General features: G+C 42.3%; 1 protein-coding gene across 3 annotated transcripts; it reads left to right on the top strand.

Moving 5' to 3' along the window:
- Nucleotides 1-6,599: 6,599 nt before the first annotated feature.
- LOC133902441 (probable ubiquitin-conjugating enzyme E2 23) lies at nt 6,600-14,034 on the top strand. 3 transcript variants are annotated; one of them, XM_062344164.1, is made up of 9 exons: nt 6,600-6,762; nt 8,090-10,139; nt 10,370-10,504; nt 10,620-10,764; nt 10,840-11,039; nt 11,370-11,439; nt 11,547-11,686; nt 11,835-12,146; nt 13,564-14,034. In XM_062344164.1, exons 2-9 carry the CDS (start codon nt 8,145-8,147, stop codon nt 13,831-13,833), a joined length of 3,267 nt encoding a protein of 1,088 aa, XP_062200148.1. In that variant the 5' UTR covers nt 6,600-6,762; nt 8,090-8,144; the 3' UTR covers nt 13,834-14,034. The 3 variants fall into 3 exon arrangements, with proteins under 3 accessions (XP_062200148.1, XP_062200120.1, XP_062200052.1); XM_062344136.1 differs by having other exon boundaries at nt 8,133-10,139; nt 10,620-11,039; XM_062344068.1 differs by having other exon boundaries at nt 10,620-11,039.
- The last annotated feature ends 350 nt before the right edge of the window (nt 14,035-14,384 follow it).

Genomic DNA, 14,384 nt, shown 5'->3' with positions numbered 1-14,384 from the left:
CTCTCTTCAAGAGACTTGCTGGATGCAACTACTTCATCGTGTTTCTTAAGCACGTTATTGTATTTAGGGATAAATGCAAACCCCCCCCCCCAAAAAGTCACTTGGATTTTGACCCCCCCCCCAAAAGTTGTTTTGTTGCAAAAAAAAAACCCCCAAAGGTTTGATTTTGTTGCAAAAACACCTCCAAAAATTCAAAAAAATTTAAAAAAAATCACAAAAAATTCTAAAAAAAACTAGAGACAATTATAAGACCTTTTGTGAAATTTTTTTTCAAAAATAATATCCTTTGCATCATATTTCATGGAGAGTAAGTTTGAAAAAAAAGAAAAACGTGCAACTCATTTATTAATTCGAGTTAAATGAATAGTTAATTATTTACTAATCCAAAAATCATGAAACAAATTTTTTTACTCTTCTTACATGATCCTCTATCTTGTAAAAATACATGAAATCTTGAAATAGTTATTGTAACATGCAAGATTGAGTAAATGTGTTGCAGATAGATTAATTCATAACTAATCCATAACACCCCCAAAATTAGTAAAACTTATTAGTTTACTTAAACAATTATTTGTGTAGGAAAAATAATGGTAGACATGACAAAGTTAAAATAACATGAGTTAATAAATGAGCTGCACATTGTTCTTTTTTTTCCCAAACTTCCTCTCCATGAAATATGATGCAAAGGATATTATTTTTGAAAACAAATTTCACAGAAGGTCTTATAATTGTCTCTAGTTTTTTTAGAATTTTTTAATAATTTTTTTATTTTTTTGAATTTTTAGGGGGTTTTTTGCAACAAAGTCAAACTTTGGGGGGGGGGGGTTGCAGTTTTCCCTTGTATTTAGCAAGTAACACATCATGATTAGAGCTAAGCTTAGCATTAACATGTTCAAGAGACTTGATTTTAAGTTTTTGCTTCTTGATGATAATAGCATAGTCATTCATTAGCTTAAAAATATTATTAGGAGAAGGATCATCATCATCACTACTTATCTTGTTGTTACCTTTTGCCATGAGGCACATATGTGGTGAATGAAGTGGTGAATCGTCATTTGTGATGGCGATGCCTGTAAATTTATTGTCTTCATCATCGCTTGAATCATCACTTGAGCTTTCATCGGAGACCCATTTATCAACAATATAATTGTTGAAGAGCTTCTTCTTTTTCTTGTTTTGGCCCTTCTTCTGGTGCTTGTCATCATCTTCATTTGCATCATTCTTTTTGCTCTTGTCCTTATTTCTCTTATCGGGATGAGGACAATCATATGATATGTGGCCAAGATTACCAGAATTTTAGCACTTCTTCTTGTCTCTGTCATCGGACTTATCAAATTTCTTTGAGCAAAATTTGTTCTTCTTAGGATCATAATTGTATCACTTCTTTCTCAACTTGGATATCATTCTTATAGTTCTTCTCATGAGGAGGACAAGCTCGGTGTCGGAGTCGTCGTCATCATCATCATCACTTTCACTTAATGATGGGAGATTCATCATCATCTTCTTCTTGTCAACTATTTTGACTTTGAGAGCAAGATTCTTCTGGGATGAGGACTCTTGGTTTCCAAATAAGAATATCTCATGAGTATAAATCTTCCCAACGACATTAGTGACGATCATGTGATTGATATCCCTTTTATGAAGAAGAGAGATGATGATGTTGTATTGTAGCTTGGGAAGCACCATCAAGATCCTAAAAATAATATCTACTTGAGATAATTGAGTAAGTTCAAGAGAATCGATTTCTTCAATAAGCATATTCATGCGAGAGTACATATCATTACATAACTCATTGAAAGCGTCTTGAATTGATTAAGGATATTCATAAGCATATGATATCTTTCCTCATGAATTCTCCTAGAACCTTCATGAATTTTACAAAGAGTCATCCAAATTTCATGTGCAAGTTTTTTACTCTTAACCCTAGAGAAAATCCTTCACTAATTCCCTCAAATATAGTATTTTTAGGCTTAACATTCCATCTAACTTGTTGTTAAAAAAAGTTAATCAAACCCAATGAAGGTGGCTAGATAACTTTGGGAGAAATAACCTTGAGATAGCTCGCTATACAAACTTTTCGATAGGTGAAGTTCCTTCCCTCGAACCTTGGTACACTACCGCCATTTTTAGGGGCTATTTCCTCAAGGATGTTAAGCCTATCATGAGCACAAGACTCTGATACCAATTGAAAACATCGAAAGGTCCAAGAGGAGGTGAATTGGGCACTAAATAAAAAATGCTACAACCAAATTAATATAAAACAAGCAAACAACAACATTAATCAAATTACGGAATTAAAAGCTTGCATAAAAATAAATACTCAAAGTAAATGCGGGAAAGGAAATAGATGGATAAAAGAACACCAATTTTTTTTCTCGATGTGTCGAGGAGTTGGCACTCCCCCTAGTCCTCGTTAGAGCATCCACTAAGGATATAGCTCCCTCTTAAATCATCAAGACTCAAGTGCTCCCTCATAATTTCCACTTCTTTATCTCCGGATTGGCGGACATCAAACCAACCACATCGCTCTTCCCAGGGCTCCCACAAGAACTCCAAGACCTCACGGAGACACCTCTAATCACCGAAGACCCGCTAGGTATTGCCAACCACAAAAAGTAACAAGCCAATAGCTTCACTTAATCAAGATCAAGGCTAAACTACAGCTAGATGCACACTTGCTACTCTTGCAACACTAATGACATCCTTAATCTTCAATTAGAGACTTAGAAATCAACTTAAGTGTTCTCTCTTGATTTTTGATGACACACACACTGTATGAACTTATCTGGATCACAAGAGAGCCGAATGAAACTGGGTGGAGAGGTATTTATAGGCTAGAGGTCAAAATCTAGCTATTGCCTAATACCCCATTTGTCTGTGATCAACGGATAATCCAACATGCACTGACTTACACACGCTGAGAAATTTGGCGTGTATACTTTTCAACCACTCCCGACTGTCAGCTGTCAATTAGCCGTTAAGCCTGTTAAATACTCCAGCGAAGCCTCCTGGCACACGCCAAATCATCCGGTGTGTAGAACCACAAAATTTAGACTTCAAAATTCTTCTCTGCAAGAAACACTGTGGCGTATATTCCGGTGTACACGTCGAATCATCTGGTGTGCATATTCATCAAACATCCTGCTGAAAACTATTCTGCAAGAAATGCTCCGACGTAGCCTCTCATGAATGTCGGAACATCTAGCGTGTACGTCAAACAAAAAGTGCTATGTCACCATACAAAAATACTCCGGTGTTCATAAGTCTTACATCACCGGACCATCCGGTGTACTTAAGATCTTTTTGCTTTGATCCAAGAAATACTCTGATGTGTTCATCTCCGATAACGTCGGACCATTCGATGTACTAAAAATTTTCTAATCTCATTCAATTCAAGTACTCTTAAGCTCTAACTTCTCGATATCTTAACCATAGGGTTATTTGAGTCACCTAGTGCTATAAATTCACAAGTGTGCATATAACCTTGTCTAAACTTAACTAGGTCAAAATACAACTCTTATCCCCATTTATAGTACAATCAAAAGGCTAAAAAAGAGGCCTAAGCTACTCTAAGTGTCTTCCATCTCATTGTGACACTTAGAACTAGAAGATCCTTAATCTTGATACATATGTTCCTTGATTGTCTATTATATCACCTTAGGGACTAAGAAACTCACTCATCATTGTGAACTAATATTCTTATACCCTTTAAAACACACATGTTAGTTACAATGATATAATTATCATTAATCACCAAAATATTTACTACTTATCTGGGGGCCTAGATGCTACAATATACTAACTAGACTGCTCAATGTACCACTTATGTAAGTGTCACGGCAGATATGGTAGTCCCCCTAACTGATTTGGGTGGATCAACAAGTTCTCACCTCAAACTTTCATCTTACAAATTCACTACCATCCTTTTGTCCTTCTACACCATCTTTGCAAGCTTCTACAAGTAATGCCTCCACACTAGCCTGCTTCATGTAACCCCTCCTTGAGTTATGCTCGTAACCTTACACTGGTTGAGGTTCATTCACCCCCATTCTATCTTTTGGCCATGACAACAAAAAAACTACTGCGCCACATGTGGGACTACACTCTTCTCCTGGCTCTTGTCTGGATGACTAAAGAGTGTTGTTATATTAGCATTCACTTCCTTTTTAGACTTAGAAGGCGGTGGAGACTTATAAGATGGTGGTGATGCTTGCTTACAAGATGAAAGTGATTTTCAGAGATGGTGGTAGCAACTTCTTTTTAGATGGTGGTGGAGGAGTTAGACTTCTTTTAAGCGGTGACAGTTGTAGGTGGTCTCTTGGTGGAGAGCCTGTCTCTTCACTACTATTTTCATCATCATCTTATGTGTTTAAGATTATGTAACGCTTTCACCACATGATCAACTTACTAATCTTGGAGCACCTAGGGCACGTGGATTTCTCCAATTTTTAAAGGCTCCAAGCACCAAGTCGTCATAAATGGTCAATTTTGCTCGGGCTTGGGGTAGAGGAGATCTACCAATATGTATTATACACTTATCACTATTGGTTTATGCTATGAACCAATAGTGATACATCACTACCGGTCTGTAACATGAACCGATAATGATAAGGAGGATATCACTGCCGGTTCATACAGTCTCAATGATTAATTGATTGTTGGAGGTTATAACTCGGTTATGATACTTTATCACTGTTGATTCTAGCCGAACCATTTGTGACAGCGAGCTACGTATTATGATTTTCTATAGTAGTGCCTCTCTTTCTCTTCCATATCATTAAATAAACCAACACAGCTAGAAGTAGCACAAGACAAAAGACCATAAATTACAATTTGTGCCCTTCAAATGGGGAAAATATCTGCACATAACACCCCTAAATTGATGCGGCGTTGTGGTTCCCATCACCCTTAGATTGCATCCAACCGGATTGCATCAGCAGGCTCCACATCCTTCAGGTTTCATGCCCGATCAGTCAAGTAGTACAACACAACACTACGAATGGTGGGCTAGCCAACCTGAGTTCTACTGCTCCCATTCTACAATAACATTATTGGAAGGAACGTTACTCCCTTCCAATCGCAGAAGTACGACTCATTAACTTTCCAATAGATAGATAATTTTCTAAGAGAGAAGTCTCAACTAGAAGGACTTAAACCGTGCCGTCCCGGTATGGCCCCCTTCATGCCTTAGGCCTTCGAGTCGTGCCAGGACAGCACGAGGAGCCTCCAATGAGGCCTAGACATGGCACAAAGGCATGACGGCTCACATCATGCCGGGCTGGCATGGGCACGATATCGGAGCTTAGTGGCGAGCTGAGGCTGTGAGGGGAGAGCGCAGGAGATGGTAAAGTCGAGCACGGATGACACATAGCCGCGGTGCACGGGTGCAGCGGTGTCAGGCGTGGGCATAACTACGGCGAGCCGGTGCGATGCCTTGGCCAGGGGAAAACAGTAGGAGGACGAGCATGACCTGAGGATCTCATTTGAGCGAGCTTGGAGTAGTGGGTCTAGCTAGAACTCGCCGGTGACGAGCACGACATTGCGGTCGAACTCCGGTCGCCATGGAGTACTAGGCCGGCGTCGGGCCAACACCGAGCATGTGTGGAGGCATGCAATAAGTGAGGGAGACTCACCGTGGGCTCGGAGCGACTAAGGAGGCAGTGGTTGGTCAATAACATCAATGAAGGGCGAAGGGTGGACCGGACTTGGGGAAGATGGCTGCGCGAGCTCAAATCTAGTGGGGAGACTATGGATTCCCCTGGAAAGTGAAGCAGGAGGAGGTGACGATGTCTTTCCTTACTCCAGAGCGCTCGGCCTTCACAAACCTGGATGATGACGACCAGATTTGGTGGTGATATGTTGAGGAACGGCGGCAGCTGTTTCTATGCTCTACTATGCGTTGCGATGTGTGCTCCTATGCTGTGATTTGGCTTGGGAGAGAAGTGTGGATGGGAGAGCATAGATGAGAGGGAGGGAGGAGTAAAGGTAGTAGTGTCCTGGTGTTGCCGTGAGTGAGATTGGATTTGTTAGTGCTAGCTTGGTGTCATGCTCCGTGTGTCGTGATTGTTTGGTGGACAGGGCTTATCTACACGTGTTGTGTGGCCACCGTGCCTCGGGCCTTTTTTTGCCAAGCTGACCCATACATAACCTATTTTTTGTGATAGACTAGATCACTCATTATGTTTTATATCACGTAATGCTTAGGCCGGCCCAAGAAAACACAGCTCAAGTCTCAGCTCTAGTACTCCCAACACAGCAACTAGAGCAAATCGAACTTGGCGGCTTGGTGCATGCCGACTCGAGCTAACTACACACGGAGGAAGGAAATTCTATGAGACCCGATCTCACAGAAAAACCCTCTTATACATACCACGTGTCCTCCTCTTTTTTCTTAGTTACACATACCAACCATTAAATAAAAAAATAACATACATCAAAATTTTATAAAAATCTTTCGATAAAGTATCAAATAAAATTTCTTCCACGCGCAGACCCTAACTCTCGAGTCTCGAGTCCACAATTTTCCTTGGCCTCCCCCTCTCCTGTTTCGTGTTTCGTGTTTTGTGCAACCCTGCTTTCCTTTTTTTTTTTTCATTTCGTCTTCTGCGCAGCTCCCCTCGGCCTCGCCTCGGCCTCGTCCCTCGTCCCCCCCCCCCCCCTCCCCTCTCCCTGTCTCGCACGGCTCGTCTCATCTACTTCCACCTAGGGCACGCGCGCCGCCGATAACGACGGCGTCGATCCCCGCCGCTCCCATCATCCGAGGTCAGCCCGCCCCTTCCCTACCTTCCTCCCCCATCACCCCCTTCCTGTCGCTTTCGACTCCTCGGGGTTTCCCGGTGCTTCGACGGCCGCCTCGCCCCTGATCTTGGCGTGCTGGTTCGTGGGATGGTAATCGTACTTGTACGATTTCCGCCGGCCGATGAGGTTTCCGGCCGAGTTTCGATTCGTTTGCGGCGTGTGCGGTGGCCGGAGCTTGATGGCCAATGGGACTGTGGCTGTAGGTGCAGATTGGTTGTCTCCTGATGGGTGGGCGGCTGGTTTCTGTAGGTTGGATTGGTGTTTTGTTGATAACTAGATGGGTGATTGCTTGTTGGCTCTTGATTCTTGCTTAGTCGTTGCTTGCAAAGTTCTCAGATACTTAGAGCATCTCCAGTTGAGTTGCTATCTAGCTCGGCATCGCTAGATGTAGCGATTTGTGCCAAAAACGGGCTCCAGCCTGCTCCCTACCCAGCTCGCTATTTTCATCAGTTCCCCATCCCCTTCCCCTTCCCCTCGCTCACCAAATCGAGCGAGGAAAACGAGCTCGCCAAATCGTGGGAGGGAGGGAGCCGGAGAGGAAGGTCGGCAGAGGAGGAAGACCGTCTGGGGAAGGGGCCTCCTGACGACGGCTCCTTCGGCCGAGCAGCTGGCTGGCCAGCGGTGCATGTGGGGCAGTGACAGTGGGAATGCCGGATCCGAGGAGCTGCTCCTCAGACGGGCAGTGGTCTTGTCGGCAACGACTCGAGGGCGGTGAGGCGCCCGAGCGTGGCTGAGTGGTGATGGCGGTGAGGGTGGACATGGTGCGGTGATGGTGTTCGGGAATGGAAGAGAGAGAGAGAGAGGAGGAGCGGTGGGGGAAGAGCCAGAGATGGTGTGCTGGTGGCTGGATCGGGCCGGCCTGGGGGATTTGGTACTAAGAATTTAGGATTAGTTAATGCAAGTAAAGTAACATATTATTCAACTTGTTAGCAAGTATTCACTTAGTTACAATCTCTTTCTACACGTTTCAATGGAATCCTGCATTGCGGGAGCTAGGACTAGGAGCTTTGCATATCATGTGTGTTCCTTCTACCAACTTGTGATGCTTATTCCCTGTGTTGAGGAGAAATGTAGTTTTTAAAAAAAAAATTAGGTATGATTTGTTTGTTGCCTCAATCACATTCTGGCATTAAGAGAAGTGGTGACCTGAGTTTTTTTTTTGGTCGAATTTAATGGCAATCGATCACGGGGAGATGTTTGCCTATGCTATGTCTTTTTGATCTATTTTTTCCTTCTAAGTTTCATGCTTGGCCTTGTGTTCTTAATTTTGGAACATATTTTATGTGTTCAGTTAAATAAAAGGCTACTCGATTGCTGGGAATATTCTTTTACAGCTGATTCCAATCATGGAAAACCTACCAAATGGCCCAGGAAATATTGCTGAGCATAACCAGGAAAATGAGAAGTCTATGGATGCAAGTGAGCCTGAAGAAGTACCAGATGTTTTTGTTTACAGAGAAGATGTTGTCAGCTTAAAATCAAAAGAGGATGCCCGTGGACTAGTGTTAGAGGTAGCAGGGGAATATGATTCCGAAGGTAGCATCACTGATGATGATACTGATACCGAGGAGCGTGAACATAAAAATGCTCGCGGGGCTGCAAATGGTGGTGCTGATGGTGATAATGCCAGTAATGGAGTTGATGTTGACAGTGAGAGTTCTTTGCCTGATAACAAAGTTCGGGTGTTATGGGTAGATGGTAGCGAAAAGACAGAAGATATTGACGATGTAGTTGTTGTCGACAGAAGTTTCCTTCATGGAGATTTAGTTGCTTCTGCCTCGGATCCAACTGGTCAGATGGGGCTTGTCGTGGATGTCAGTCTTGTAGTTGATTTGCAAGGTGCCAATGGAGATATGATAAAAGGTGTATCATCTAAAGACTTGAGACGCATTAGGGAATTCAATGTGGGTGATTTTGTTGTCTCTGGGCTATGGCTTGGTCGAGTTGATGAAGTGTTAGATAATGTTAATGTGTTGTTTGATGATGGCTCTGTCTGTAAAGTCACCAGGGCAGATCCTATGCGCCTAAAGCCAGCATCAGGCCCAATTCATCCGGATACAGCTTGTCCCTTTTATCCAGGACAGCATGTGAAGGCAGTGTCATCATCTGTTTTCAAAACATCCCGGTGGCTTAATGGATTGTGGAGAGCAAGTCGTCTTGAAGGTACTGTTACAAAGGTGGAAAGTGCTGCTGTAATAGTATATTGGATTGCATCAGCACACTTCGCTACAGATCAGCAATTTGTTCCTCCGGAGGAGCAGAACCCAAAGGATCTGACTCTTTTGTCTTGTTTCTCATATGCAAACTGGCAATTAACTGACTGGTGTTTTCCTTACCGATACACATCATCATGTGCTGATGATGCTTTAATTGGAAGTTTAGAAACAAAAGAGCTAAACTCTGATGAGCATACAGGAAACAACGGTACATGCTCGGGAAACTCAGCTCTACAGTCAGATATTCCTGAATCTCAAGCTGATTTTCAGATTGAACAAGATCAAAGGACCGATACAGATGCAAATCACAGGCAGACAGACGGTGATTCTCCTGCTGATGGATTGAGTATGTCAGATGGAGATAACTCATGTGTAGCCAAAGAATCAGAATCAGGAATTAGTGTATCAACCATCCTAAAGGAGGGATCACAGGACAATGCAACATTTAGAAAAAAGTTTAGGAAAGTGTTTCTAAAAAAAGACAAAAGAACAAAAAGAAGAGATGAGAACTTTGAACGAGCTTTACTCATTGCAAATACGTATACCAAAGTTGATGTAATCTGGCAGGACGGAACAAAGGAATATGGAGTAAGTTCAACATCACTGATCCCTATCCACAGTCCAAATGACCATGAATTCTTCCCGGAGCAGTATGTCGTGGACAAGATCTCAAATGACGGCGATGATTCTTCTGAACCAAAGCGTGTGGGTCTTGTTAGAAGTGTTAATGCGAAGGATCGAACTGCATCTGTATCATGGTTTAAGTCTTCGCTACACCCAGAAGAGCCAAAGGAAATCGAGTGTAATGAAATTGTGAGTGCATATGAACTGGATGGCCATCCAGATTATGATTATTGCTATGGAGATGTTGTTGTTCGCTTGCCATCTGTTTCACTTCCTATTGAATCAACCAATAGTGATAACAAAATGGAACTGGATAAGAATGTAGATTCCTCAGAAGGATTGACTGCTTCAGATGTGGCACCACCTGATGTTAGTGCAGAGGAACAGTTTCCACATAAGGAATCCAGTTTGGAATTTACAAGCCTTTCATGGGCTGGAAATATAGTTGGCTTTCAAGATGGTGAGATTGAAGTCATTTGGGGTGATGGATCCATGTCTAAGGTATTTCACAACTCTCATAAATGCACCAACCACTATGATTTATGTGAACTAGCATTAGGAGTTTAATGTATCACAAATCAGCTGGTGCTGATCAGCATCTATTTGCTTCGTCTATCTGTTGAGGCTTATCCAGCTTGACCATCTCCTCTTACCACTGCCTCACTGAAAACTATTCTGCAGCTCTGTGCATTACCTATTTTTTTGTTAATGATTTCCTCCTGTTGTTTCAGGTTGGGCCTCATGAAATATATGTTGTTGGTCGCGAAGATGATGGCGCCTCATTAGATGATGGAGCTGCCTCTGATGGCGCTAGCTGGGAGACTGTTGATGACAATGAAATGGATTTACTTGATGATTCTGCAAAGGTATTCTCTACTACCAGACTGCCATTATTATTAATGATTATAACTAGTTATCTCTTTCCACATCACCTTTTAGTTTCCTTTTGTTCTATTAATCAATTCCTGTATTCTATTTCAGGACGATTCGCAAAATGTACCTGAGAATAGTATTGCAAGGGAAAATGGTTCATTCAGTTCCCAGGATGGAAGTTCTGTTGCAACTGGTCCACTCTCTGTTGCTTTTGGCTTTGTGACCCGACTGGCAAGTGAGCTCTTTGCTCGAGGTAAAAAGCATTTAGATGGATCAAATTCTGATGCTATGGATGAAGTTGAATCTCGCCAATCTAATGAGGTTTCAGAACCTGGTGATGACATTGACAAAATCGAGGAGAACCATGTGGCAACATCGGAGTATACCACAGTGACAACAAATGAGTCTTCTGCTGGCAAGTCTGTAGATGTGGTTATGGCTGACAATCTTGCAGATTCGGAATGCTTCAAACACTTTGATGTTCTGCAATGTCCTCTGGACCACCACTACCTTGAAAACACAGCACAGGTAAATTCTATCAAATTATTATGCTTTTATATTATTCGAGTGTATTGTCATACACACATTACATTCAAATTTGACCATCGAATTATTATGTTTTGTATATTGAGGCTTAACATTTGAAAATGATATAAGTGGAATGTCTTGAAAAGTAATTTCATAATATTATAATTTTGTATGTCTTATAAATATATTAGAATAGAAATTAGTTGTCAAAGTTGCGTGTATCAAAAACGTTTATTATTTGTGACTGGAGTATTTTGTTAGTATTTCAATGCTATAGTCAAATCTGTTTCTATATGTTTCTTGCTTTATAGCTAAACATTGCTCTAGCAGGGTACGGGTGGAAGAAAATGGGTCAAAAAAGTGCAGCAGGAATGGAGCATACTTGAGAAGAACCTGCCAGGTTTGTCATTACTATCTCCGGTTGCACCTCTTACTCAATGCAAACAAGAAAAGGCTTAACACAACCATATTATGATTTTGCTGATGTTCTTTTGACTGTGATTGTAGACTATATTTACGTCAGGGTATTTGAGGATCGCATGGATCTCATAAGAGCCGTGATTATCGGAGCAAGTGGAACACCCTACCAAGATGGCCTGTTCTTCTTTGACTTCCACCTTCCACCCGAATATCCACAAGTTCCTCCGGTAATTGCAATAATTACATTGCCCTATTGTGTTTTGTCTTAGTTCTCATAGCTGCTGACTATTCAAATTGTAAATAACCCTATTTAGTTTGATTCTGCTGACATTATCTGCAATTTTCTCATACTGGCGTCCATTGTCAAATCTGCAGTCAGCATACTATCATTCTGGTGGTTTGCGTGTAAATCCAAACCTGTATGTGGATGGGAAGGTTTGCTTAAGCCTCTTAAATACTTGGACTGGCAGAGGGAATGAAGTGTGGGATCCATCATCATCAAGTATTCTTCAAGTACTGGTTTCACTTCAGGGCTTGGTTCTCAATGAAAAGCCCTACTTTAATGAAGCTGGATATGAGAAGCAAGTTGGTACTGTTGAAGGCGAGAAGAATGCAGTGCCGTATAATGAGAACACGTACCTGCTGAGCTTGAAATCCATGTTATATATCTTGAGACGGCCTCCTATGGTAATACAACTTTACCTCTTGAATGTGTTATTACCAAGTTAATCCAGTTTGCCTGCATTCCTAATCTATTACTTTAACCATGTTTAACCTTTCATTGTAAGCAACATGCATGCACTTTTGGATCAGCGTACACATTTTTAATGAAGGGACCTTCAAGACCTTAATGATCCTTTCTCTTTCTTTTTCTCCCTTTTTTTTTGGGGATGGGTGTGGGGTGGGGAGCTATGTTGCACGGATACGGTGATACAGATACGCGATACAGCGATACGCCATTTTTCCAAAAACACTGATACGGGGATACATCTCTCTCTCTCTCTCTAAAATGAAAAATACATATTCACATATCACAATAATCACAACATACACAGAGGCTCAGGACAAACCAATGAATCAGTGAATCATGCTTGCACAAATCAATTTGAATTGAGTGGTCTATACTATCATGCGTGCTCCAGCCTCCAGGGCACCAGTTGAATCAGTGAATCACATAATCATGCTTGCACAAATCAATCAGAGATCATGCTTGCACAGTTGCACACTATCAATCAGAGAATCATGCTTGCACAGTTGGATTATTCTTGCTTGCACAAATCAATCAAAGAATCACCCTAGCACACTATCATGCGTTCGGAGGTGGGGACGGGCACAAATCAATCGTGCATTCAGTGAAAAAGCTCACTAGGGCAGCAGGCGGGCGATGACAGGCGGATCTGGGGCCACGGGTAGACCGGCGAAGGTGGGGGCAGGCATCGAGCGACGGGTGGAGCTGGCGGCAGACGTCAAGGCGGTGGCAGGCGGAGGTGAGGGCACGGTGTTGCACGGGTGGACATGGGGGCGGTGGTGGGGGCTGCAGCAAGCGCTAGAGGTGGGGGCGCTGGAGCGGTGACAAGCGTCGGGTGGCGTTGGGAGGAGCGACGCGACCCGCAACACGGCAGTAGATATGTGCGGCTGTGTGTGTGCTGTGCAGCAGATATGTGAGGAGTGGATTTACCCTAAGAGGTATTGGATAGGACAAGTATCCGAGAGGTATCGCACAAGTATCCGGATTATTTTAATTATTTGAAAATAATAAAACAGCCCGATACATCTCAGATACGTATCTGATACGGTATCAGATATTGATGTGGATTTTTTTAAGTATCCGTGCTTCCCAGGTAGGGAGAGAATGAGAGATACCTGCCATATGTGGCAATATTTGAAGGAAGCTTATGAGGTCCTATTTTATATAAAGGAGAAACTCAAGTACTAAGTTTGTATCTTGTAATTTTATCAAGTAGTCGTAAGCATGCGATCCATTCTTGGAAGTCCTGATGTTGTATATTGTGGCTATTTTCACTTCATATGGTACCATAAAGAAGCGTAACCATAACTTTATTCAATACTTTTTATGTTCTGATTGTTAAATGCACGATTGCAGCATTTTGAGGATTTTGTGAAAAGCCACTTCCGCAAGCGTGGTCACTACATCCTCAAAGCTTGTGAGGCCTATTTGCAAGGAAATGTGGTTGGCACACTCGCTGATGATGCTTGTAACACCGACAGAAGCAAGGAGCACTCTAGCTCTGTTGGTTTCAAGCTCGCGTTAGCAAAAATTTTACCACGGTTGATTACAGCCCTGAAGGACATAGGAGCTGACTGTGACCAATATGAGCACCTCGGAAAAACAGAAGCTGTTCAAGAAAGTTGATCACTGGGTGGCTTGTGTTTATATATTTTTCTTTTTCTTTTTTTTTTTGGCTTCAGAAAGATGGTAACTCCACCGGCTGTTTTCGTATAAATGTACATTCAACATTTGTTGTTTCAATTTGAACATTTGGAAAATGTGGCTCCAAATGAATTCTTCCAAACATGGGATTGAGCTACCCAGTGCAATTGATGTTTTTGTTAAGCTTGCAGTGTTCTTTAGAAACCAGGGTAGCATAGGCAAAACTGGAACCAGGCCTAGAAATCCCATAACAGAGATTTGAGGCCTACTAATGGATGGTATTTTTTGTTTCACGATTTGGAAAACAAATGAACAGCTGCAACCTTGTCAAGGAGATGCTGAGGCTGCACACTTTGTCCCAAGGGAGTCGGGGTCGTGCGAGATCCTTGGCTACGATGTGCCAAAGGGGTGTGGGCAACTGGGAGGGATCCCAAATATTGGGAAGGAGTTCAAGCCAGATCTGTTTGAGTGCACGATCGACTTAAGGGCATGGACTTAGAATACATACCATTTGGTGCGGGAAGAAGAATATG

Source organism: Phragmites australis, chromosome 1, assembly GCF_958298935.1.
Source record: "Phragmites australis chromosome 1, lpPhrAust1.1, whole genome shotgun sequence".
NCBI lineage: Eukaryota > Viridiplantae > Streptophyta > Magnoliopsida > Poales > Poaceae > Phragmites > Phragmites australis.
The sequence above is the reverse complement of the archived record's forward strand: the minus strand, read 5'-3'. Positions and strand labels throughout refer to the sequence as shown.

Excerpts from the sequence above, each read along its gene's own strand:
- LOC133902441 (XM_062344136.1), top strand. The coding sequence starts at position 8,145 with ATGGAAAACCTACCAAATGGCCCAGGAAATATTGCTGAGCATAACCAG. Across the intron at positions 10,505-10,619 it reads TACTTGATGATTCTGCAAAG|GACGATTCGCAAAATGTACC; the intron begins GTATTCTCTACT and ends ATTCTATTTCAG. Across the intron at positions 12,147-13,563 it reads TCTTGAGACGGCCTCCTATG|CATTTTGAGGATTTTGTGAA; the intron begins GTAATACAACTT and ends GCACGATTGCAG.